At 53.5% G+C, this 19,545-nt stretch overlaps 9 protein-coding genes across 9 annotated transcripts; 7 read left to right on the forward strand and 2 right to left on the reverse strand.

The window, feature by feature from the left end:
* Positions 1-780: 780 nt before the first annotated feature.
* On the forward strand, positions 781-1,749 carry ACRALDRAFT_2082570 (uncharacterized protein; the record flags this gene model as incomplete). The annotated part of the gene is made up of 2 exons (XM_071022430.1): positions 781-1,148; positions 1,227-1,749. Coding segments are annotated over 2 exons (891 nt in total), but the record flags the coding sequence as incomplete, so codon positions are not given.
* A 581-nt stretch (positions 1,750-2,330) lies between these two features.
* On the forward strand, positions 2,331-4,002 carry ACRALDRAFT_1073748 (uncharacterized protein). Its single transcript, XM_071018144.1, has 3 exons — positions 2,331-2,770; positions 2,850-3,395; positions 3,460-4,002. The coding sequence occupies exons 1-3, from the start codon at positions 2,514-2,516 to the stop codon at positions 3,581-3,583; spliced, it is 927 nt and encodes a 308-aa protein (XP_070879392.1). The 5' UTR covers positions 2,331-2,513; the 3' UTR covers positions 3,584-4,002.
* A 62-nt stretch (positions 4,003-4,064) lies between these two features.
* ACRALDRAFT_1073747 (uncharacterized protein) lies at positions 4,065-6,141 on the forward strand (the record flags this gene model as incomplete). Its single annotated transcript, XM_071018143.1, has 3 exons — positions 4,065-4,129; positions 4,181-5,483; positions 6,115-6,141. The coding sequence occupies exons 2-3, from the start codon at positions 4,512-4,514 to the stop codon at positions 6,139-6,141; spliced, it is 999 nt and encodes a 332-aa protein (XP_070879393.1). The 5' UTR covers positions 4,065-4,129; positions 4,181-4,511.
* Positions 6,142-6,332: 191 nt separating this feature from the next.
* On the forward strand, positions 6,333-7,524 carry ACRALDRAFT_1078881 (uncharacterized protein). Its single transcript, XM_071018828.1, has 3 exons — positions 6,333-6,845; positions 6,930-7,015; positions 7,098-7,524. The coding sequence occupies exons 1-3, from the start codon at positions 6,479-6,481 to the stop codon at positions 7,410-7,412; spliced, it is 768 nt and encodes a 255-aa protein (XP_070879394.1). The 5' UTR covers positions 6,333-6,478; the 3' UTR covers positions 7,413-7,524.
* Positions 7,525-7,709: 185 nt separating this feature from the next.
* ACRALDRAFT_205661 (uncharacterized protein) lies at positions 7,710-9,982 on the reverse strand (the record flags this gene model as incomplete). The annotated part of the gene is made up of 15 exons (XM_071021776.1): positions 7,710-7,720; positions 7,781-7,813; positions 7,850-7,864; positions 7,895-7,912; positions 7,960-8,054; positions 8,084-8,161; positions 8,229-8,256; positions 8,333-8,635; positions 8,695-8,764; positions 8,815-8,985; positions 9,038-9,257; positions 9,295-9,563; positions 9,645-9,739; positions 9,779-9,914; positions 9,956-9,982. The coding sequence occupies 15 exons, from the start codon at positions 9,980-9,982 to the stop codon at positions 7,710-7,712; spliced, it is 1,569 nt and encodes a 522-aa protein (XP_070879395.1).
* A 28-nt stretch (positions 9,983-10,010) lies between these two features.
* ACRALDRAFT_1073745 (uncharacterized protein) lies at positions 10,011-11,603 on the forward strand. Its single transcript, XM_071018142.1, has 4 exons — positions 10,011-10,119; positions 10,169-10,439; positions 10,540-10,648; positions 10,762-11,603. The coding sequence occupies exons 1-4, from the start codon at positions 10,040-10,042 to the stop codon at positions 11,187-11,189; spliced, it is 888 nt and encodes a 295-aa protein (XP_070879396.1). The 5' UTR covers positions 10,011-10,039; the 3' UTR covers positions 11,190-11,603.
* A 234-nt stretch (positions 11,604-11,837) lies between these two features.
* ACRALDRAFT_1059797 (uncharacterized protein) lies at positions 11,838-12,822 on the forward strand. The gene is made up of 2 exons (XM_071016107.1): positions 11,838-12,129; positions 12,305-12,822. Exons 1-2 carry the CDS (start codon positions 12,015-12,017, stop codon positions 12,640-12,642), a joined length of 453 nt encoding a protein of 150 aa, XP_070879397.1. The 5' UTR covers positions 11,838-12,014; the 3' UTR covers positions 12,643-12,822.
* An 868-nt stretch (positions 12,823-13,690) lies between these two features.
* ACRALDRAFT_205658 (uncharacterized protein) lies at positions 13,691-14,906 on the reverse strand (the record flags this gene model as incomplete). Its single annotated transcript, XM_071021775.1, has 7 exons — positions 13,691-13,805; positions 14,023-14,127; positions 14,163-14,229; positions 14,266-14,296; positions 14,420-14,612; positions 14,633-14,688; positions 14,766-14,906. Coding segments are annotated over 7 exons (708 nt in total), but the record flags the coding sequence as incomplete, so codon positions are not given.
* Positions 14,907-16,985: 2,079 nt separating this feature from the next.
* On the forward strand, positions 16,986-18,137 carry ACRALDRAFT_2039031 (uncharacterized protein; the record flags this gene model as incomplete). The annotated part of the gene is made up of 1 exon (XM_071020923.1): positions 16,986-18,137. The coding sequence occupies one exon, from the start codon at positions 16,986-16,988 to the stop codon at positions 18,135-18,137; it is 1,152 nt and encodes a 383-aa protein (XP_070879399.1).
* Positions 18,138-19,545: the final 1,408 nt, after the last annotated feature.

The following is a 19,545-nucleotide window of genomic DNA, read 5'->3' on the forward strand; positions in this document are numbered from 1 at the left end:
CATCGGGTTGTCCTAATCTTGCCGAGAGTGACTTAATTGAACGGGCTGATGCGAACAGTTTGGCTATGAGATAAAGGCCATCACTTGTAAAGTAGGGGAAGTGAACTAAGAAAGCAATGGCTGTATGGATGGACTAAACCATGAGGAGGTCTCTTAGCGGTATTGGCGACTATACGGCCTCTAGGGTTTCTCCAAAGTCTCAACTAGGGGACACATTTTCTAGCCGACCCTTCTTCGTAAGAAAATAAAATTGGAGGAGTGTCAAAGGCTGGTCGAATTTGTCGATCGATGGCTCGCGGACTCGTAGCGACTTGTCTTGGAGTGGCAATATTCGGCCATTTTCCACCCTGGACACCACTCAGGGGCTGCTCGGAGCTGCCACTACGCACTCATTCTACATCATCCATTTCCACACCATATAGCGGCTCAGTTCGTCCATGATCGACATATCTCAGTTTTCACTGGTACACAATTTATTCCTACTTTATTCTCACATGTATTTTACGAGTATACTGTCCCAGCTCAAGCCAGTCCGGCTCACTTGAAAAGTTGCACAAAATACGGGTCGCATAGCCTCATCTTCAGAACCCCTGAACACCGCCCTTTTCATTGCTCATCATGACACGACTCACTCGTTCTCGCACCCGTCAAGCCGCTATGCTGGAAAGCTCATCGATAAAATCAACAGCTACAATCAAACGAGAATCAACTTCCGAGCAGCTAAACAAGCGGCAGAGGATCACTTCACCACAACCCCCGGTCCAACCATCCAAGCGCATCAAGGAGGAAGCCAACGACGAAGACAACAAATCCGTCCTCCGCTCCCCTCTTAGCATACAATCCGCCAAGCCGGCCTCCACCAGCGTTCTCGAATCAAAGAAACTAAGAGAATATGTCCAGTACGCCTCCCGCAGTCCCTTTCCCCAGTTCCCCCATCCGTCACCCGCCGAAACCCGCCTCGCGCACCGCATTCTCTCCGACTTGCACGGGGAGCGCATACGCCCGGAACTCGGCGACATCAAGGCGCCCACCGCCCGCGCGGGATGCGGCGAGTCGCCTTCCGTTCTCGACGCCCTCGTTCGGACCATTCTAAGCCAGAACACGAGCGACACCAACGCCGCCCTCGCAAAGCAAGGCCTGGACGCTGCGTACGGCTATAGCTCCGCCACTACCATGACGACAATAACAACCAAAACCATCACCACCAGCGCCATCAGCAGTACCAGCAAAAATTGTAAAAAAGAGGAGGGGGACGACGGCGACACCGTCTGGCACCGCATTGCCCAGGGCGGCCCCGCCAAGCTCGAATCCGCCATCCGCCGTGGCGGCCTCGCGGGGACAAAGTCCCGCGCTATCCTGCAGATCCTGGACCAGGTCCGCCAACGGCACGGTGTCTACTCGCTCGACCATCTCTTCGACGCGACGGATGAGGACGCCATGCGCGAGCTGCTCTCCTTCCGCGGCGTGGGCCACAAGACGGCCAGCTGCGTGCTGCTGTTTTGCCTGCGCCGGGAGAGCTTTGCCGTTGATACGCATGTGTGGCGTATAAGCGGATTGTTAGGCTGGCGGCCGCCTCGTGCGACGAGAGATGAGACGTATGCGCACCTCAATGCGACGATCCCCGATGGGGAGAAGTATGGGTTGCATGTGCTCATGGTGCGGCATGGGAAGGTCTGTGGGGAGTGCAAGGCCGGGGGGAAGAATCTGGGCACGTGTGAGCTGAGGAGGGCTTTCAGGGCGAGGGCGGAAGAAGACGTGATTTCGGGTCTCCCTGAGGATGGGTGAGGTGAGTCTCCCAGGGTAGTATGATTCTCCATCCATGAAATGTGTTACTACACTACAGTGATCAACAGCACGGCCACCACATTGGTTTCCTTAACTATCAGTCTTAATCAGCCGCGGATAATAATTTCGATGCGGGTTGTTGTGTCTACTGGGAGGTACTATCTCCTTGCCTGGGTCAGGCTCAGGGTCAAAGATGTCATACTAAATAACGCACACCACCTTCCTGTCCCTCGACCTGACACCTTCAATACCCTGACACCCTGTCGTTCGAAGACGTCCCGAGAGGACGTTACACGGCAATCAGGGGACGTTTTGAGGGCATGTACATTCTCTCTCACGTACGGCCAGTTCATCAGGGATGGTCTGAGGTGGCTGGCACCTCGGCTTACGAATACACCTACAAGACAAAGTTTCACTACCATAAGCGCTGTTTCACTGTTCATGGCGGGCCGCGGATTGTTGACGCGAACAGCGCGTTCCTGAATCAGGGCCACGTCTATGACGACACGAAATCATAGACATCATACTTTGTAGACTACGCGTCTGGAAAATCTCAATGTCTTAGAACGGAAGCCAATAACTCGCATTCCAAAGTCTTTCTTCTGGCACATTATAACCCACTCAGACGCGCATCAGACACCTGGCGGATTAAGCAGAAGCAGGTCACGATAGTGAGCACTGAGCACTCGGATCTTCTACCGATAGGCACATATACACCAACGGCCAGAATGAAGACCAAAGACGAAGTAATCAGCCAATTCAATGAATATGTCAACATGACGGCCGAGGAACTCGAAGCATGGCTGAAGTCAGACGACTCGCGCAGCGCAGGCTGGCCCAAACACAACGAGAAGGGCGAGGTGGAGACGGTCGGACACGACAGCGGTCGCAAAATTGTCGAGATTCTCCAAGCCAACCCGGAAAAGGACCCCGAAAAGTACACCGAGGAGCAGATTGCGCATATGAGAAAGGTGGTTTCTTACTGGTGAGCCCGAATCCTGTCCTCAACATTCGGCTTCTTTTCCGTCCAAGATGTTTACAGACGGCTGACGATTCAACCGAAGCAAACGGCATCTGGCGCAGGAAACCAGCGCGAATAGCAAGAAGACAGACGAGCAGGTGAAGAAGACCAAGTCGTATGCGTCGCTCAAGAACTGGGGTCACGACTTTCTCCGAGCACAGGGTAGAGATCAACAGACTGATGAGACCAATGCCGACAAGGTTGAAGGTGGCGACGACGAAAAAGCAAAGGAAAAGGAAGGAAAGGACACTGAAATGCAAGAGACCAAGGAGATCAATGACGACGACAAGGGCGAGGATAAGGAGGAGAGAAAGGCGGAGAAGCGAAAGAAGGAAGCTGACCCGGCTGAGGAGGACGGAGTGAGCAAGAAGCGGCAGACGCGTCAAGGAGAAGGTGTCGCCACGGAGACTAAAGCCGTCAACGGAGACGAGCCAAAGAATAACAAGCCCCAAGGCCATGACGATGATACCGGTAAGCAGGGGGACGACGACGAAAACTCCAAGCACGGCCCCTCAAAGGGCGACACTGTGAGTTGGAAATGGGGTCAGGGGCACCCTCAAGGGAAGGTTCTGGACGTCAAGGAAGAGAAGTACGATTATGCCTTCATCCCGGCCCCACGCCTCTTCGCCGAATAGGACTGACCGAGTGAATAGGACAACCATCACGACGAAGAAGGGGAACACGGTGTCTCGCAAGGGGAAGCCCGAGGACCCGGCCGTGGTGCTAGACGCTGGTGGCTCCAAGGCTGTCAAGCTGAGCCACGAGCTCGACGGTTAGAAGCCTCTGGATGAGATCGCTGGTAGTGTTGACAGAATAGGCTATAGCGATAAAGTGATTACTCGTTCGAGGGTAATAGACCAACAGTTCCTGTTAAGCTATAGCCTGTGCGCCGGTCCTCGGTGGTAGGGGGAAGCTTTTCGGTGGGCGTACTTCGTAGACAGCCATTTCTAGTGTAGGTACGAAGTAGTCGTTACATTCAATTGATCGACCCCAAGTCGCAAAGTTTGGGGCGAGAGGTTTATGTCAGCGAGCCACAAAAACCCACTCTTTGCGGCTTATCCATTTGTCAGATAGAAGGTCCATACCTCGAGGGGAGGTGGGTACGTTGCAGATCGGAATGGGCATCGGCAGCCAATCATTAAGCGCCTCAGCTCTACCTTGTGTGGGGCCGCAGTTCTTCCCAAAGGCCGCTTCTGAAACTCCATCCATCACCTCACCTCTTCTACACACTTCAACATCACGACCAATTCGTTGTCATGGTCCGTACCCGCGCGCACTTGGCCGCCCAACAGGGTGGCCTATCGAGAACCAGAGATCCTCAAGGTATTTGTTTCACGAAGTGCCCAATCTCCCGGCATCACTGAAAATAACTAGGCGAGCCACCCGAGGACATGAGGACGCATATGAAGACGACGCGACCAGCCTCCCAGCACACCGAGTGCCGTCAACCGTATCCATCGCCGACCGACAAGACTTCGCTTCAACAATCCAAAAAAAAACTGGCACGAAGAGGCCAGCCGACGACACCTTCGATTACGATTCAGCTGATCAGAAGCGGCTTCGACCATCTCCTGAAGACCCTCTTGCTGAAGAGACTTCCAGCGAGCCTAGCGCGATTGCTTTCTGGATACGAGAAGGACACTGGCCACGAGGAGACCAGTGGCCATCAGGGCAGCAGTTGTCACGACAATACGCCGACCTCGACATGGAGCGTATGCTTGCGCGAAAGAGGTCCTCCTCGTCTCTTTCCCGTAAGCGATCGAACTCTGGTACGTCCATGACGCCCAGCGATCAACGACCGAGGGAAGAGAAGAGTGCACCCTACAGGGATAATCGATACGAACTCGTGCTCCAAACCAAGGGCGTATACCTAGTTGCATCCGACGAAGGCATTACGGACACGAGCAAGCGTCTTATCCGGGACCTCCTAGACAGGGAGCAGCCGGTACCTCGAGACACCATCTTTGACGATGAAGTGTTCCCGGATGCGTGCCGTAACTTATGGGGCCAGAATGAGGCTAGGATTGTACAGGACATCTCTCGACTTATCGTTCCTTCGGCGGAAGCTCTCGCCCTCCGTGCCAAGCATCTAAAGTCTCTGGTCGAGAGCGTCAACGCGGGGTGGAATAGTTCGATCCCCTTAACAGGCACCCGGCCCCAACCGGACTACTCCGTGGGCTTTAAACGTGCGGCATTCACCGACGACCAGCTCACCAAGCTATCGCCGTTTATTGGCGACTTGGTGAATGGGGACGTATCCATCTTCATGGCGACCCATCATATATACTTCCCGTTCTTAAGCTGCGAGGTGACGTGCGGCGAAATCGGGCTTGATATCCCGGACCGGCAGAACGCGCATAGTATGACGCTTGCGGTACGGGCTGTCGCTGAGCTTTTTCGTGTCGTGAAACGCGAGGCCGAGATCCATCGGCAGATCCTAGCCTTCTCTGTATCGCATGACCACAACTCGGTGCGCATCTATGGTCATTATGCGGTGATTCGTGGGGACGGTAGTGTTATGTATTATCGCCATCCGATCCATAAATTCGACTTTACTACCCTGGACGGCAAGGAGAAATGGACGGCATATCGCTTCATCCGAAACATTTACGATGTATGGGCGCCCACGCACTTGAAGCTGATTTGTTCAGCTATCGACCAGCTGCCGCATTATGATGTCCTGTTGGGGCCGGAGACGGGGCTATCGCGAGACCTAGGAATTCCGATGCAATCGGATCCTGGCGCGGCTTCTCGACCTGTTGAGCAGGTCAGTCAGTCGAGTAGTGATAGGCAGGCGCAAGCGGCGACTGTGGAAACTTCGCTTGTAGAACCACAAGAGGCAAAGAAGCGGAGGGAACATAAGTATTGAGATTAAGGGCCGCACGGCTGTCGTGGTTTATCGGCGTGGTGTGTGTGTGTGTGTGTGTGGAACAGTGGAATGAAGCGAAAGGTGAGGGGCAGTCTGATGTCCATGAGGTAGGAGAACCTGACCTACAGTAGTATTTAGCAGGAAGCTCTTATTCCAATTCACCAGGTTGTCTTGGTCGACCCGGGGCATTCCCGGAGCCGCGTAATGGAGTTCTCGGTCGGCCCCACTTATCAGCCACCGGGATTCAGGCTCCGATTCGGGAAGACATCGGCGCTCGCTCGGCCGACTGGTATCCTAAGCATTCACTCCTCACGTGCATTCTACGACATGAAAGTAATGCTGCGTCTTCTCTTTTTATGAGAGACAAAAAAAAGAGAGAGATAGAAAAAGTCAATGTCTCCCACCGTCTAATAACTAAACGATCTGAACCCTAATAAAGTGGTATAACTGGCGGCTAATCCACTGAGAACGTCGCACCACGGATAAAGCTCGACAAGCTATATTCGTAACCCCAGGCCAGCAAGTCGATGTCAAGCAAATCCGGGAAACTGCCGTACTACATACTTCGTACACTAACGACGAACCCCTCAATCTCGGGACTTGAAATTTGTGGGGACGACTTGACGGGGAAAACCATATCCGCCACTACACCATATAGAAACACATTGATCGCCAGCTCGGAGACGACAGCTTCACTGACCCGTCTATATACTCACACTTTCTCGCACTCACACTTTCGGCGCAAGCTCCTCTTCGTTGAGACAGTTGAGACCAGCCTTCGCGAACAATCGATCACCCCCACCATGGCGCAACCACCTGTCAGCGGCCGCGGCATCATCTATGTCAACTCGGGCATCGAACGCACCGATGTCTTGGATGAGGAGAAGTTCATGAACTGGTACGACAATGACCACATTCCCGAGATTCTCGAGACGAGCGGCGTCTCATCCGCCTGGCGCTTCAAGGACGTCGAGGCCGGCAAAGTCGAGAAGCCCTACCTCGCCATGTACCCCCTGGAGGACATTGGGTTCACACAGACGGAAGAGTTCAAGAAGATTAGGGTCCATAGCGACCTGATCCCCGGCGGAGCATCCATCTACGACCTCGCCAATTTTGACGTCCGGGTGTATAACCTCACCCAGGTCTTTGATCCTACCAAGAAGGGCAAAGGTAAGACAGTCCGGGCGGAAGAACATCGTTCATTTCCCCTGAACTTCATTCAATATCATGACTTGTGCACTCACCTTGTCGCAGGACACACCAAGACCATCATCTCCGCGCAGATTGAACCCGGCCCCGAAATCAGCGCCGAGGAGTTTGACCGATGGTACCGCGAGGAGGTATGTTCATATTTGGGCGGTCCCGTGATGAACCATTGAGAATGCATGTGAGAGCCGAGATTTTTAACTCTTTTCCCAACAGCATCTAGAGCAGCTCTCCAAGGGGAAAGGCTTCCTCAGGGCAACGCGCTACGAGATCGCCTACGCGCGGTCTAACGCTCAATCCCGCGTCCTCAAGGGCCTCGCGACGACCAGCGAGCCGCCCCCCAAGCCGCCTACCTACCTGGCCCTCCACGAGTTCTCGACGGAGGATGTCAGTGTCGAGCAGCTCAAGGAGATTGGCGATAGCCCGTGGTCGCGCAAGATTTTGTCGACGTGCAAGGCTATTGAGACTCCCGTGTTCAAGATTGTCAGGACCTTTGGGGAGGGGGATTTCTTCCATGGTGTTGAGGTGTGAGGATTCCATGTTGGGATAGACAGAGCTGAAGATGAGTTTGGGGGTGTATTATGCTATAATGAAATACATAGCTGGTCCAACTGATGACAGTTTTCTTGAATACGTAGTCTGGATTTGCTCTTTGACCCGGGTCCAGTGAGAGTGCTATGTCCGGGAATTGCTCATGGAAGCACTGTGACCGAGTGCCCCTATTCGCCTCATTCAAAGGTGCTCGCCGAATTTGGTTTAGTTAGGTGCTGTGGACTTCTCATATCTTCTATTCGTGATCTGAAATTGCTTCCATAAGTTCCATTGTCATCAATGACGAACTTCCATCAAGATTGATCTTTAACCATTTAGCCCGATAAAACAAGTCCCCGATGCCAGACATATCTCGGAGGCATTCAAACCCATGACCCACCCTCAACAGCCAAGTGAGATATTTCTCACCAGGGCACCCCAGTCAGTGAACTCTCAGGAGTCAACGTGTAGCTTATAACCACGTTCCCATGTACTCAGAACTCCGTCACGCCAAAGGAATCCGAGGCTATCGCTACTTAGTCTCAACAGTCCTCAGCAACCGACATGAGTCTCCTTACCTGTGTCTGCTTGGCCTGGTGGAGTTGCCACATGAACCAGACGGCACCCAGGGCCATGATCCCCCTAATAGCACGATGAAAAATGAGCTGCACCATGAGGTACCAAGGGACATGTTTCTTTCCCATAATCGCTCGGTGAAGTAGAGCAGGCGGTCGTTTAGTATGGCGTTTCTGATGACAAGGGATGATCACGGTCGTGTGGTTGGAAGATGAGGTTCAACGAGAATTACGAGTCAACATTGAATGTGAATATGGAGTGTGGGTTGCTCCATCACGAAGAAGAGCGATGGGACGGCGAGACGGGTTTATGTATGCTGTTTTACCTAAACCCGAGGTGACAACAGGTACCGAACTTGGTGTCGAACAGGAAATTCATACAGCTCATGAGCACGGATAAGTAGTGTAGTGTGCTGTCAGTGGAGGCCGGGTTGGGGGCCGGGTGGCTTTCAAAGGGAGACGCAACGAGAGCCCACGGCAATGATGCGGGAACTGGAGCGAATGACGGCAGTTGTAGCATCCATGTTGGGTGCACAACTGGCGGCAACCGACGCCACATTTTGTAAAGATCGTCGGCCACGGATGCCTTGCCCAATGATTCCCCAGTCATGAACTCTCCGGGCTTGGTACGGGCGTGCCGCGTGAATGCTTGTGGAGTTGCAAGTCAAGCGTCAGGGAGGTGGGTGGCCGAGTAGCCCGTGGGCAACTGTCCTCTATGCAATGTATGGTGATAATGCACGCAAGAGGCGAGGCACTTGGCTCTCGCGGTGGTGTATTCTGGCTTGACATGCGTGATGCTTAGCGAGCGAAAATGAATAGCCATTCACGGGCCTCGTCTGATATGCATGTCTGGGCATCGCGTCCATGTCCTCGGGGACCCGTAAGCCTCGGGGGTTGACATGCATAGTCATCTTCGTTCTCGTAGCTTTCTTGTTCGGCTTCAGCAGCTCGATAGCATGACCCATCCAATCGGAATTGGACAGACAATACCCGACTTTCTGCAAGATTAGTTTTTGGCTCCCAACTGACGGGTTGCTACGTGTTTCCCACAGTCAAGGGAGAACATGTTAGTCCTGTCTGGATACTCGAGATGGTGCGAGTCAATTCGTCGGATTTAGACAACTCTTGTTCAATGTCGTAGCAATCCCGAAGTTCACTGGTATTCGTTTGGATTAGGGTCTTCTTCGATAGGCCGGGTCGCATGGGTCGGGTGGGCGTGCGCTTATACAGCATGATCCGCACGTCGTCGGGAGAGTCGGAGGTCATGATGCTTCGGCGCGGCGATATTTCTTTTCTTCTTGGGATACTCATCCACCAGGACGTGCTCTTCTTCATCGCATCGCTGCCAGATGACCCTGCCGTGTTGTACGGTGAGAAAGGGGAATGGTGAAGTTGTTAGACGCGAAGGGCCCGTGATATTAGTAGTCCAGGCGAGAAATAGGGCTGACGGGAGGCCTGTCCAGCAAATGTACTGAAGACAATGCCGCACCGCCCTCTGTGGTAGGAAATCGGGTACTTCTACAGCGGTTGCCCAGGCCCCACCAATAGCCGAACGGCTTCCCGGGGCCCCATTACCCTATTCCGCACGACGGACAGGAACCTGTCCGAGAATGGCTTCACTTTTACTTCCATGGAAGAGTTTACTCAGCCGTTACACGCCCGGGACCCTGCCGCCAAAACATTGACCCCTGAATAGGGGGTTGTGGTTGTGGGTGGTTGGCTTCATTTTATTGGCCACCGCGCGCCTGTGCTCTTGCATTAGGGGTGATTTTGGTGACGCGGCGTACTCACGTGAATCTACCCAAGCACGAACGAGCCCAACTGGCTTGGCGGCAAAAAACATCGTGGGGGTTTGTCTGGGTTGTTGATTGACTGATTGACGTTTGCTGTCTGTCGCCCTGTTACCACCAATCTCAATGCCTTGAGCCTCTACCACCATCAGCGTCGCCCGGCTTTTATTCGACTCACTCCATCAGGGAGCCGCCAAGGCCTCATGACCGTCCTGGGCTTTCGCTAAGGCAGACCTTTCCCATTTGCGCTCCGTTCGCCGCCATGTCTTCAAAATCAGACAAAGAGGAGGTTAAGGAGGGAAGCGAGGGCGAGAGGAAACGGGACAAGGTGGGCGAGTTTCTGTACGTTCCGCCCTTCCCGTCTCAGGACCAGTTGCTGACCGCGGGGTAGAAAAAAGAACCTCACCAAAGGCGAACTCGCCTTGAAGCAGGCCATAGGCCTGGGTCACCAACCCAACGTGGTCCCTGTGACGAAGCCGGTGGTCAACGGCCCGGCTAGGCCAGTCGAGGTCGGCTGGCGTCCCGTGGGGGGCTTCGCAGGGAAGTGGTTTGCCGAAGAGACCGGGCTGGGGAAGATGATCACGGAGAGGATCAACAGGTACCCGGATCCCACCCAGCACTGGGCCATGCTTGTGGGCGACTATGCCCATCAGTTATGGATGGTGAGTCTTTTGATGTCCGGTCCCGACTGCGGGAAGAAATCGCACTATCATGGGGAGATTTTCGGCTCGCTGACCGCCTGTTTGTGGCCCATGGCTACAGGATGAGAATTTTCATGTCATCTACACCAACGAAAAGGTGAAGAGAGACGAGTGGCGCACTTTCAAAGTGGGCGAGACACGCTTCAATGACGATGCAGTTAGGCGGGCAGGTGAGTCTACTAGTCTATATATACGATACACATATATATGCAGCTTCTCCCTGAAGCTATCTTCCTCTTACCTCCTGACTTCTTCCAGTCAATGTTACTAACCCATATCACAGGGGAGTCCGTGATCCAGGCCATCAGGAAAAAACAGCCGGCGTACAATCTCATCACCAACAACTGCCAGACGTACGTATTAGAGCTCCTCGACGCCATCAAAGTAGGCGTGGAACAGGAAATCGGCACAACCCTGGCCGTCTACGAGAGATTGATCGGCCCCGGCAAGGTCAAGGACCTCTTCTCCACTACTGTCGAGGTACAGGATGAAGGCGCAGGGACTCCCGCGCCCCCCTCGTCAGGTGCACCAGGCCAACAACACGACTCGGTTTCGTTCGCCCAGAAGGTCATGCACGATAACACTACCCAACTCAACACGCAAGACGAGTTGGACAGGCACCGGAGCGAGAAGGGACGCAAAGGCGGTGGTGGTGGTGGTGGTGGTGGTGGTATCTTCTCGCGCTTTACTCGCAGTTTGAAGAGCAGCTAGGAAACCCGTCGTATCATTGATCGTTCACCGACGCGTCCTCTGGTAACGGTCGCCCTGATGATTGTCGTCAGTGGTCCGCTTGTGCTTCGGCGCCATTCCCCACGCTTCTATATGCAACCATCTAGCAAGAGAGGACGAGGCGACAGCTTCGAACAGTATGTCAGGGGGAAGAAGAACGACGTCCTATGGAGACAAGTTTGCGCTGGCCGAAGCTAGGACCTGTAGGACTAGTAAACTTCCCCCTGATGCAAGCCAGTCGGTGCTGCCAATTCCATATCTCAAGGGAGTCGTGATGACAGCTGTCAAGCGCTTACAGGAGCTTATAAGAATAGCCATGGATTTATTAATCATAGCACTCAACAAGCATGAATTTTGGTCACCATGAACAGGAATCCTAACCTGCTTTATACCTAGAATCATCGAGCTGGTTGAATAGGATAGTGGCTTCAATGGGCCACAGAATCATGTGACATGACGTTGGATAGGCAAGGTCGCGTACGGCGTAGTCGCCAACACGTCATCGCATCTCCGATCGACGCCCGTGGCACTGATTCGACCACCCTCACTGTCTAATCGTCAAGGAACTTGGTCGTGTCAAGGTTGGCGCTAACCACGGGGACGTACTTGACTGGAGTATATATTAGATGACAGAATGGTGCTTGGTTAGCTTCATTGTAATCGGTGATTCTTCACGTATCGCTCTCCGATCTATCAAACAATCGGCATCACATCCTCCAAACACATCATCGGCTTCTAACTGTTATTGATTGATATCTCGACCAGAGTCATCCATCCGAGCCCCTGTCGTAAGAGAAATCACGCGCAATGGAGTGGGCCAAGCAGACGTACAACGAGCAGTACGAGAAATGGGTTCCTTGGCTCGAGGATCAATACCTTCGCTTGTTCACAAAGGACAACAAGGCCAGTTATTCTACCAAGCGTACGTCGAAATCAGTTTCATTTCTCAAGCCGAATAAAGCGCATGCCATTAGCTCCCGGCCGGGAAAAGTGCCCAGCGGTTAGGAAGAGCGACGCAGGCGGCAGAATCGTTTTGATACACAAACCTAAGGCAAGGGGACGCGGTCACGCTAATTCTCTCTGATATCTCCCTACAGAACACCTCGACAAGACAAAAGTCACGGGCGTTGAACAGGTCGACACCCTCCAAGACGGCGTGAACAACCTAGTCGCCGGCCAAGTGGGACAAGGCGGGCTCCTCCAGCCGGTCGGGGACCATGCCTCCAAGGAGGGTATCAACCGCGCCGAGCGCCAGGGCAAGGACGAGGAAGGCCGCTACACGGCGGGTGCCCAGGCTGTGCCGGGCGGGGAGGCCGTTGAGGATGTGGTCAGTGGTGTCGCCGGGGGTGGTGAATCAGCCGGGAACCCTGTCACCGAGGGAGTCAAAAATACGAGCGATCTCGTGGGTGGTTTGTTGGGCGGCGGGAAGAAATAAGAACTTGGCCGGAGATGTAGGAGAGGGCACGGGGATCAGGAGTAAACACATACCGGAGCTCAATGCCGTTGGGGATTGGTTCTCTTAGTTTGATACCTATGTGGCTTGTATGTTTTGAAGGAACGCTTTTGCTGTAATCGAGTTGTTTGGCCTTTCTTTTTCTTTTTCTTTTTTTTTTGTTTCAACTTGACCTTCATATAGCAGTCCTAGTGACGAGATGTGGCCCAAGGCATGGAAAGTTATCATGAAATTGACCCGTACCCCCGTGACATAAATGATAACGGGTCATAGCATGGCTGGATGCGAGTCCGCCGTGGAATACCAACATTACCTCGCAATACATACTTCGTACAGAAAGCAAGGGCGGGATAGTGAAGGAGGACCATCGTGACCTCAGAGCATAGTGTTAGGTACTACGGTCCACATCTCGGACTCGGCCGAGCTGTCAAAGACGGGACGGGGAAAGAGCCTAGGGTTTATAGCACGGATCAAGAGTCGCGATGCAGGATGTGACCTCGGACCAGGATAAAGGGACTTTTTTATTTAGGCGGCCCAGATATGTTATGGGATGGTACGGGTCCGATACCTATAATAATAAAGTGGACGATGCCGGAGACGTAGGCTTGGGACTTCTTGGCTCAAATGGCTCGTCCGAGTTGACGTCACTTTCTAAGCGTTATCAGACTTGCTGCGTCTCTTCAACTACTACGCCAAGGCCAGGCCGTGGGTCAACATTCCGACAAGTTATTGGTTAATTAGCCTGAATCTCTAGGATTGACTTTGGATTTTTTCTGTTTTTGCTTTCTTCCTTTTTCTTTCTTTTTCCCCTTTTCGTTTTTTTTTTCTCCGCCAAGAGAAAAAGAAAGGAAAGCAGAAGCGCAGAGGAGAAGAAGAAGAAGAAGAAGCGAAAGCGTGGGGGTTTCTCGGAGACTACCGTAACTCGGGATTATCAGGGACAGCGCAATCGGGGTATCAAATGCAAGACGATCGATAGATTGTCTCTACGCCACTGTACGAATACGTCGTGATAGGTGACAAAAGATGAAATTCATACTAGAGGACGTTGTAATGCAGACGGAGAATGAGAATCCAGAAGCACGTCGGCCCAGTTTGACAGGACCCTCGGCAGTGTGGGAATGGCTGCATCATAGCAGTTCCAGAATCTTTATCAGGAAAATCGACGCCTGGCTTTAGTCAAAGACCACGGAGGTCTTCGGCTGATGCAAGATAATCAGCAATAGCCGGGAGCCGGGACACGTGGAGTGCGACGACTCGGGGATAGGATCCCAAGCAGGCACTTGCGACTTGAGCAGGCAATCCAGATATCGATTCTCCGTAATGTCGCCCGTCTAAGTCCACTCGTCGACAAGGGAGGTCAACACTTGCGATTCTTCATGCTTGCACAGACCGAGACACGCAGCAGATGATCGTGAAATGATTTGCAACGTCCCGTCTTTGGAGCGTGGCACGGAACGGACGGGACGGCTGGGGGTTGTGGACCCACCGATGAGGAGCACCACTGGGAAGAATGCATGGGCATGGGAGCTTCGGTACCGGTGGCTGGTTTCCTCGCTGGTTGGGCCCGTTCTGGAATTTGGATTTTTGAAGTGATTGTTACGTTACGTTGTACATCCGGTATCTTTTGCATCTTCTGCTGGGAAAGGGTCATTCTACAACGTACAACGTACACGGGTTCTGCAGTCTGCGGTCTCAACATGCAGCCACAACGTTATGAAGTATGTAGGCATCAATGTGCGAGGTAAGGGTCCAGGGAAACGGCGCAAAAGATGTGACAAGGCATCTCCTCCAGCGCCTGGACCATGTAAGCCTTGAGTGGCCGCTTGATTAGAGACTGAATGCGTGCATCTGTCTGCATGGAATCCAGGACATAATGGTAATGAAAGGAACCGCTGCTGGCTGCTCTTGGGGGTGGTGGCCCAAATGAGATCGCCGCTGCAGGCCTCCCGAGCCTCAAAAGGTAAGACCAGACTCGATCACCTGCAAGTGCAACATGGGATGATTGTTGGCGACCAAAATGTCGGAACGCTTAGGAAGATTGATGGCAGCTAGCATCCGTCGAGGTAGCTCTTACCCCCCCCCCCCCCCCCCAATTCAGCCATGACCTGACCTAATCTCGCATCCCGGATCGCGTTGACCGTACTTCGTATGTGTGCGCCCGCCTTGGCCTCGGCGAATTGACAATTCAGGTCGGGAGATCGGCTGCGGGCTCGCTGGCTTGGAAAAGGCACGGGGACTGATGTGCGCTGCGTGAAAAAGGCGCAAAACGCACCTACCTAATCCACGCCGTTTCATTGGTCTTTGACTAGTGGTCAAACGGTGAACTAAAATGGACTAGCAAGGAAAAGGCCGAAGAAAGCTTCTGACCCGCGCCCAAAGCAGCTCGGCGGACTTGGAGACTGGTAAAAAGATGATTCCAGAAACTGGGACTCTACTCGTACAACGTACGTGTCCTACGAGGTAAGAATTTTCGTTCTTCTGAGGCCCGGAGGAAGGAAAAGTCAAAACGTATCAATCCCGGGGGTATACAAGGTTATGAGGTCATTGTGACAATTGAGGATACCGTGTGAATGATTATTAATCACATTAGAAGAAGTACATTGTATTACAGTCAACAAAACAATGCAAGCGGGAAAAAGCAAGGCCAGCCCCAATCCCAGCGACCCATCGCTCCACACCGCCGGTGCGGTGGCGTGTAGCCTGTAGCGTGTTCGTTAAAAAATCGGGTTGATTGGCCAGCAATCATCCATCTGCTGGGGTCAGTTGCAAGTCCGCTTGCCCTTTTCGGCCCTTTGGTGATGGTGTCACCTACTGATGATGATGATGACAATGCAGGCTTTTGCGGTCGAGTCAACATAACGGCGACGCTGACATTCTATCCGCTGGGCAAAGAAGGAGGAGAAAATCTTAATGGAAATCAAATATACGAAGTATGGTTTCACGGACAAGCTGGTAGAGAAAGAGCGACTTCCTGGTACCTATTATATACAACGTACGCTGTACAACGTACTTAGGTACGTTGGTTCTACCGATGCGCGCGATCTCTTGCAGCCCAAGTTTAACCCCCCACCTCACCGTAACGGTCTCACCCTTGTAGCTTGCAGCCTGCCTCCCGCATTCGCACACAAGAGTCCGGTACGGCACAGCATTCCCTGGACAGCTGAAGACCCGGGCCTTGAACGGTTTAGCGTGCACGCCAGCACAGCTCGGGAGCTGGAGCTGGCGCCCAGCATCGTCATGCCCACTGCCCACTGCAACGTTTCCTGGGACTACCTTGTAGGTACTTGTAGCATTTCCTTGCGCAAGGAGCAAGGGAGACATAGAGATACAAACGATACAAACTGCATATGTACTTTGCAGTAGGTAATGGCCAAGGTGCCCAGATCGCTACAAGTCATGCACAATATACTGTAATTACGCAGTAGGTACCTGCCTACCTATTAGGCAACAAGGACGAAGCTACGGATACAGTAGGTACATACAGAGTCGTGATTCACCCCTCCCTCCCTCTTTCCCCCACCCATCTCTTATCACTACTCTGTACGAATAGGTACATTTTCTCCATTCCTTGCTCTCCCATCTGTTCCCCTTTCTTTCCCTTCCCTTCCCTCCTCTCCTACACACACACACACAGAGTCAGCTTCGCCTCACACTGCTGGCCGATGGTGAAGCGAAACGGCCAAGCCGAACCAACGTGGTACGAACGGAACTGCTCCAGTCAATTTTACTACTTGCTTCGTACCGGCTCACCACCTGCCGACTCGATCCTGTTACCTCTCGTTCGGAACGACCAGTTGCATCAACGATCGAGTGTCGAGTGCTTGGCTGATAGGTCACACTCTTGACAATGGTATAGGGCGCCAAAGTCCCTTTCTTACAACTATTTACCATCCGACATCTGTCCTTTTGTCGATACATCCAACGCACAGCAATCATTCCGGTCTTGTTCCGACTTGGCTGAGATTCTCATCTTGGCAATTCCACAATTGGCACCGCATCATCGCACCGCATCCGCACCAAGACGAACTAGCAGCGCGGTCCTAGGCAGGGCAACTTGCTTAAATCGTCTGGTCACAATATCGGGCTTGCACCAACCAACCCAAGCCGTTCGTCTTGTCCGACTCGCTTTTTTTCATTGTGGCTACCAAACGACGCACGGACATAAGCCGGACCGAACAAAAACAACGCACGTTTACATCACCGGCGCCGTTTCTTCCACTTCTCGATCCTCCATCCTTATTCCACTCTTTACAACGTCCTTTGCAACCTCACGCCTTCAGAGGGTACGGGCCATCATGTTAGACCCCCAATTCGGAAATCGTTACATGGGCGCTCCCAACAGCTACTCCCATTCGCGAACCCGTACCACCTCCTCCAACACCTTCCCCGTCCACGTCCAGACGTCGGCCACCCACCTCTCCGCTCATCCACATTATCACCAACAGCAGCAGCAGCAGCAGCTCCCGCCGCAACAGACCCGGCGGACGCCCTCCGTAAACACCTTCTCTACCTCTTCCAGCATTCCGCCGCCCGCCGCCTACCGCACCTCCCCTACCGATGACATCCGCCGCTCCACCTCCTCCCGCTCTGGCGGCACCGCTGCTTCCACCCGGCCATCTCCCTCTTCCAACAGCTATGTCGCTCTCCTCCGAAAACAAAAGGCCACAGTCTGGTCCGATCGCACCCAGCTCGAGGACCCGCGCCTCGTCGCCGCCCAGCGTGCCGCGAAAATGCGCGCCACCCTAGAGGTCATGGGTGGGAACCGCCCCGGCGGCGGCACCATCGGACCCTCCTCTGGGCGTACCTCTACCGGCCTCAGCGCCACCAACAAAGTGGCCGCGAAGATCCGCCACCACGGCAAGCCCGCCGTTGTGGGCTACTCCCCGGGCGCCAATCACGTTGGCGTAGGTGGCGTTCCTCTCCGCCTCAGCGCCACCGAAGTCGAGGCCGAAAGCTCCGACGACGAAGCCGAGCGTTCCCGCTCATTTCTGCACTACCAGCACCGCCGCGCGGGGAGCAGCGGCCGGAGCAGTACCGCGAGCCGCCGCGGCCTCACCTATCGCACTTCGGGCGGCGCCACAGGCCCACGCTATAGCCCCGCCGGCACCCCCGACCGCGCGAGTATCGCAGAGGAGGAACAGCAGCAACAACAACAACAACAGCAGCAGCAGCAAAGACTTCCTCTGCGTCCCCTCGCGACCCAGGAAGACCCCACTCTGGGCGAAGACGCCGCGCGCGGCCGCGCGAGGAGCATAGCTAGTGGGAGCAGCGCCGAGCGAGCCGACAACGTGGGGGAGCTTGGGTCCGCTGGCGGTGGAAATGCTTCACGGCTGGCTTCCAATTCGCTCATGCACGCCACCCTGACGCGTGAGAAGAGCGTCAAGAGCCCCGAGGAGCTGAAGAGGAGGGGCAGCGTCGATGAGAGGACTTCAACCCTAACCTCTACGGGGAAACTCTTTATTGCCAACCCTGATTGAAGGGTGCCAGTTCTTTGCCTTGCTCCGGCAGGCGAACCGTCCCGTCAGCAGCACGCCGAGCCGAGAGATAGCATCGTACCATCAGCAGAGGTCAGGGGAACAAGAAGGTCGCTTCTGATTGATTTTTTTTTCCGGACGGCAGGGTCGTGGGCCAGGTTACAGCATTACTCGGCGTTTGACGGGGGTACAGGACGATACCACGTGGGACGAGCTAGCGCACCGCCGCGCAACGACGGTCGTTTCCCTTTGTCTTTAAACCACTTGTTCTCTCTGAGTCATCTTCCGCATGCAATCTGTACGACTTGTACGACGACATTCGCTACGCACATCTCTTTTGTATTCCCCTTCTTTTGTTTTTGTTTCTCTATGTTTTTGGGATCTTCCATACGTCCTGTTCTTCAAAAGTTCGATTTGAGGGATATGGTAATGGATGAGAAAACGGGGGAAGGGTTGGCGTTGCCGTATGTTTCGCGGCGATTAGAACGGCGGTGAGCCCAAGGTTGCTCGTGATGTATTTTCTAGAGGGACTACATTACCTGGAACGACAGAGTTGGTTCGGATTGGGGATACCATTACGGACATCCGTGTAGCATTTTGGGGCACTTGGAGAGCGAAGAGGTTTTGGAGAAGAAAGGCTGCTGAGGAGGCTTTCAGCCGGCAACATATCGAGTTTGCATTCCTCTCAGCTTCTATGTCCTGTGTTCGTCGAGACCCTGTGAAACGTAGGATTGGAGCCAAGACTACGCGCAGGCCTCGTGACAGCAGGCGATGTCTTGTGTAGACTGGGCGACGAGTCACGAATTGATATGGAACTTTTTTTGCTACGTTATGTTGATCCCAACCAGCCGTCACTGCGTCACGGTAGGTCAGTTGACTCCCTTCTTGTCACCCTCATCCCACCTTTGCTACGAGTTGATCCCAGGGGCTGCTGCAAAAGTGGCTCGCACATATTCTTGTACCTCCCCTTTTAGGAAGGGCGTTCTCTCCGTACTCGACGTAAAGATCGGAGGAGAGGTATAAGAAAATTATCGATATATAACCCCTAGTTGCTTCTGTAGGCAGCCGTCCTCGTGGATAAACTTTCCAATTATAAGGCCTTGTGATGGAGAGAGTTCAGTACAGCGGATATTCAGATACCGATCGGATGAAATCAAAACGTGACTCTCTTAGAAGAACAGGAAACGTCTTGGGAATACGTTATATTCGTCGGTACAAACAAGTACGTACTATGTACGGATATCCCACTTACCCCACGTGAGTCTCGAGGGCGCGGAAGTCTTTCTCTGTCAAATTTGTTATGGAAATACTTTATCCAGACGCACAGTCCTGCCGATCCGCTCGGATTTAGCTCATATTGACGTTCCTCTCTATCAACCCCGTTCATCCGAGTACCGCGACCTTACCTTAC

Source organism: Sodiomyces alcalophilus (genome assembly GCF_042370955.1).
Source record: "Sodiomyces alcalophilus JCM 7366 unplaced genomic scaffold ACRALscaffold_1, whole genome shotgun sequence".
Taxonomy (NCBI): Eukaryota; Fungi; Ascomycota; class Sordariomycetes; order Glomerellales; family Plectosphaerellaceae; genus Sodiomyces; species Sodiomyces alcalophilus.

Excerpts from the sequence above, each read along its gene's own strand:
- ACRALDRAFT_1073748 (XM_071018144.1), top strand. The coding sequence starts at position 2,514 with ATGAAGACCAAAGACGAAGTAATCAGCCAATTCAATGAATATGTCAAC. Across the intron at positions 2,771-2,849 it reads AGAAAGGTGGTTTCTTACTG|CAAACGGCATCTGGCGCAGG; the intron begins GTGAGCCCGAAT and ends ATTCAACCGAAG. Across the intron at positions 3,396-3,459 it reads CTGGACGTCAAGGAAGAGAA|GACAACCATCACGACGAAGA; the intron begins GTACGATTATGC and ends CCGAGTGAATAG.
- ACRALDRAFT_1078881 (XM_071018828.1), top strand. The coding sequence starts at position 6,479 with ATGGCGCAACCACCTGTCAGCGGCCGCGGCATCATCTATGTCAACTCG. Across the intron at positions 6,846-6,929 it reads TCCTACCAAGAAGGGCAAAG|GACACACCAAGACCATCATC; the intron begins GTAAGACAGTCC and ends ACCTTGTCGCAG. Across the intron at positions 7,016-7,097 it reads ACCGATGGTACCGCGAGGAG|CATCTAGAGCAGCTCTCCAA; the intron begins GTATGTTCATAT and ends TTTTCCCAACAG.
- ACRALDRAFT_1073745 (XM_071018142.1), top strand. The coding sequence starts at position 10,040 with ATGTCTTCAAAATCAGACAAAGAGGAGGTTAAGGAGGGAAGCGAGGGC. Across the intron at positions 10,120-10,168 it reads GACAAGGTGGGCGAGTTTCT|AAAAAAGAACCTCACCAAAG; the intron begins GTACGTTCCGCC and ends ACCGCGGGGTAG. Across the intron at positions 10,440-10,539 it reads ATGCCCATCAGTTATGGATG|GATGAGAATTTTCATGTCAT; the intron begins GTGAGTCTTTTG and ends CCATGGCTACAG.
- ACRALDRAFT_1059797 (XM_071016107.1), top strand. The coding sequence starts at position 12,015 with ATGGAGTGGGCCAAGCAGACGTACAACGAGCAGTACGAGAAATGGGTT. Across the intron at positions 12,130-12,304 it reads GGCCAGTTATTCTACCAAGC|AACACCTCGACAAGACAAAA; the intron begins GTACGTCGAAAT and ends ATCTCCCTACAG.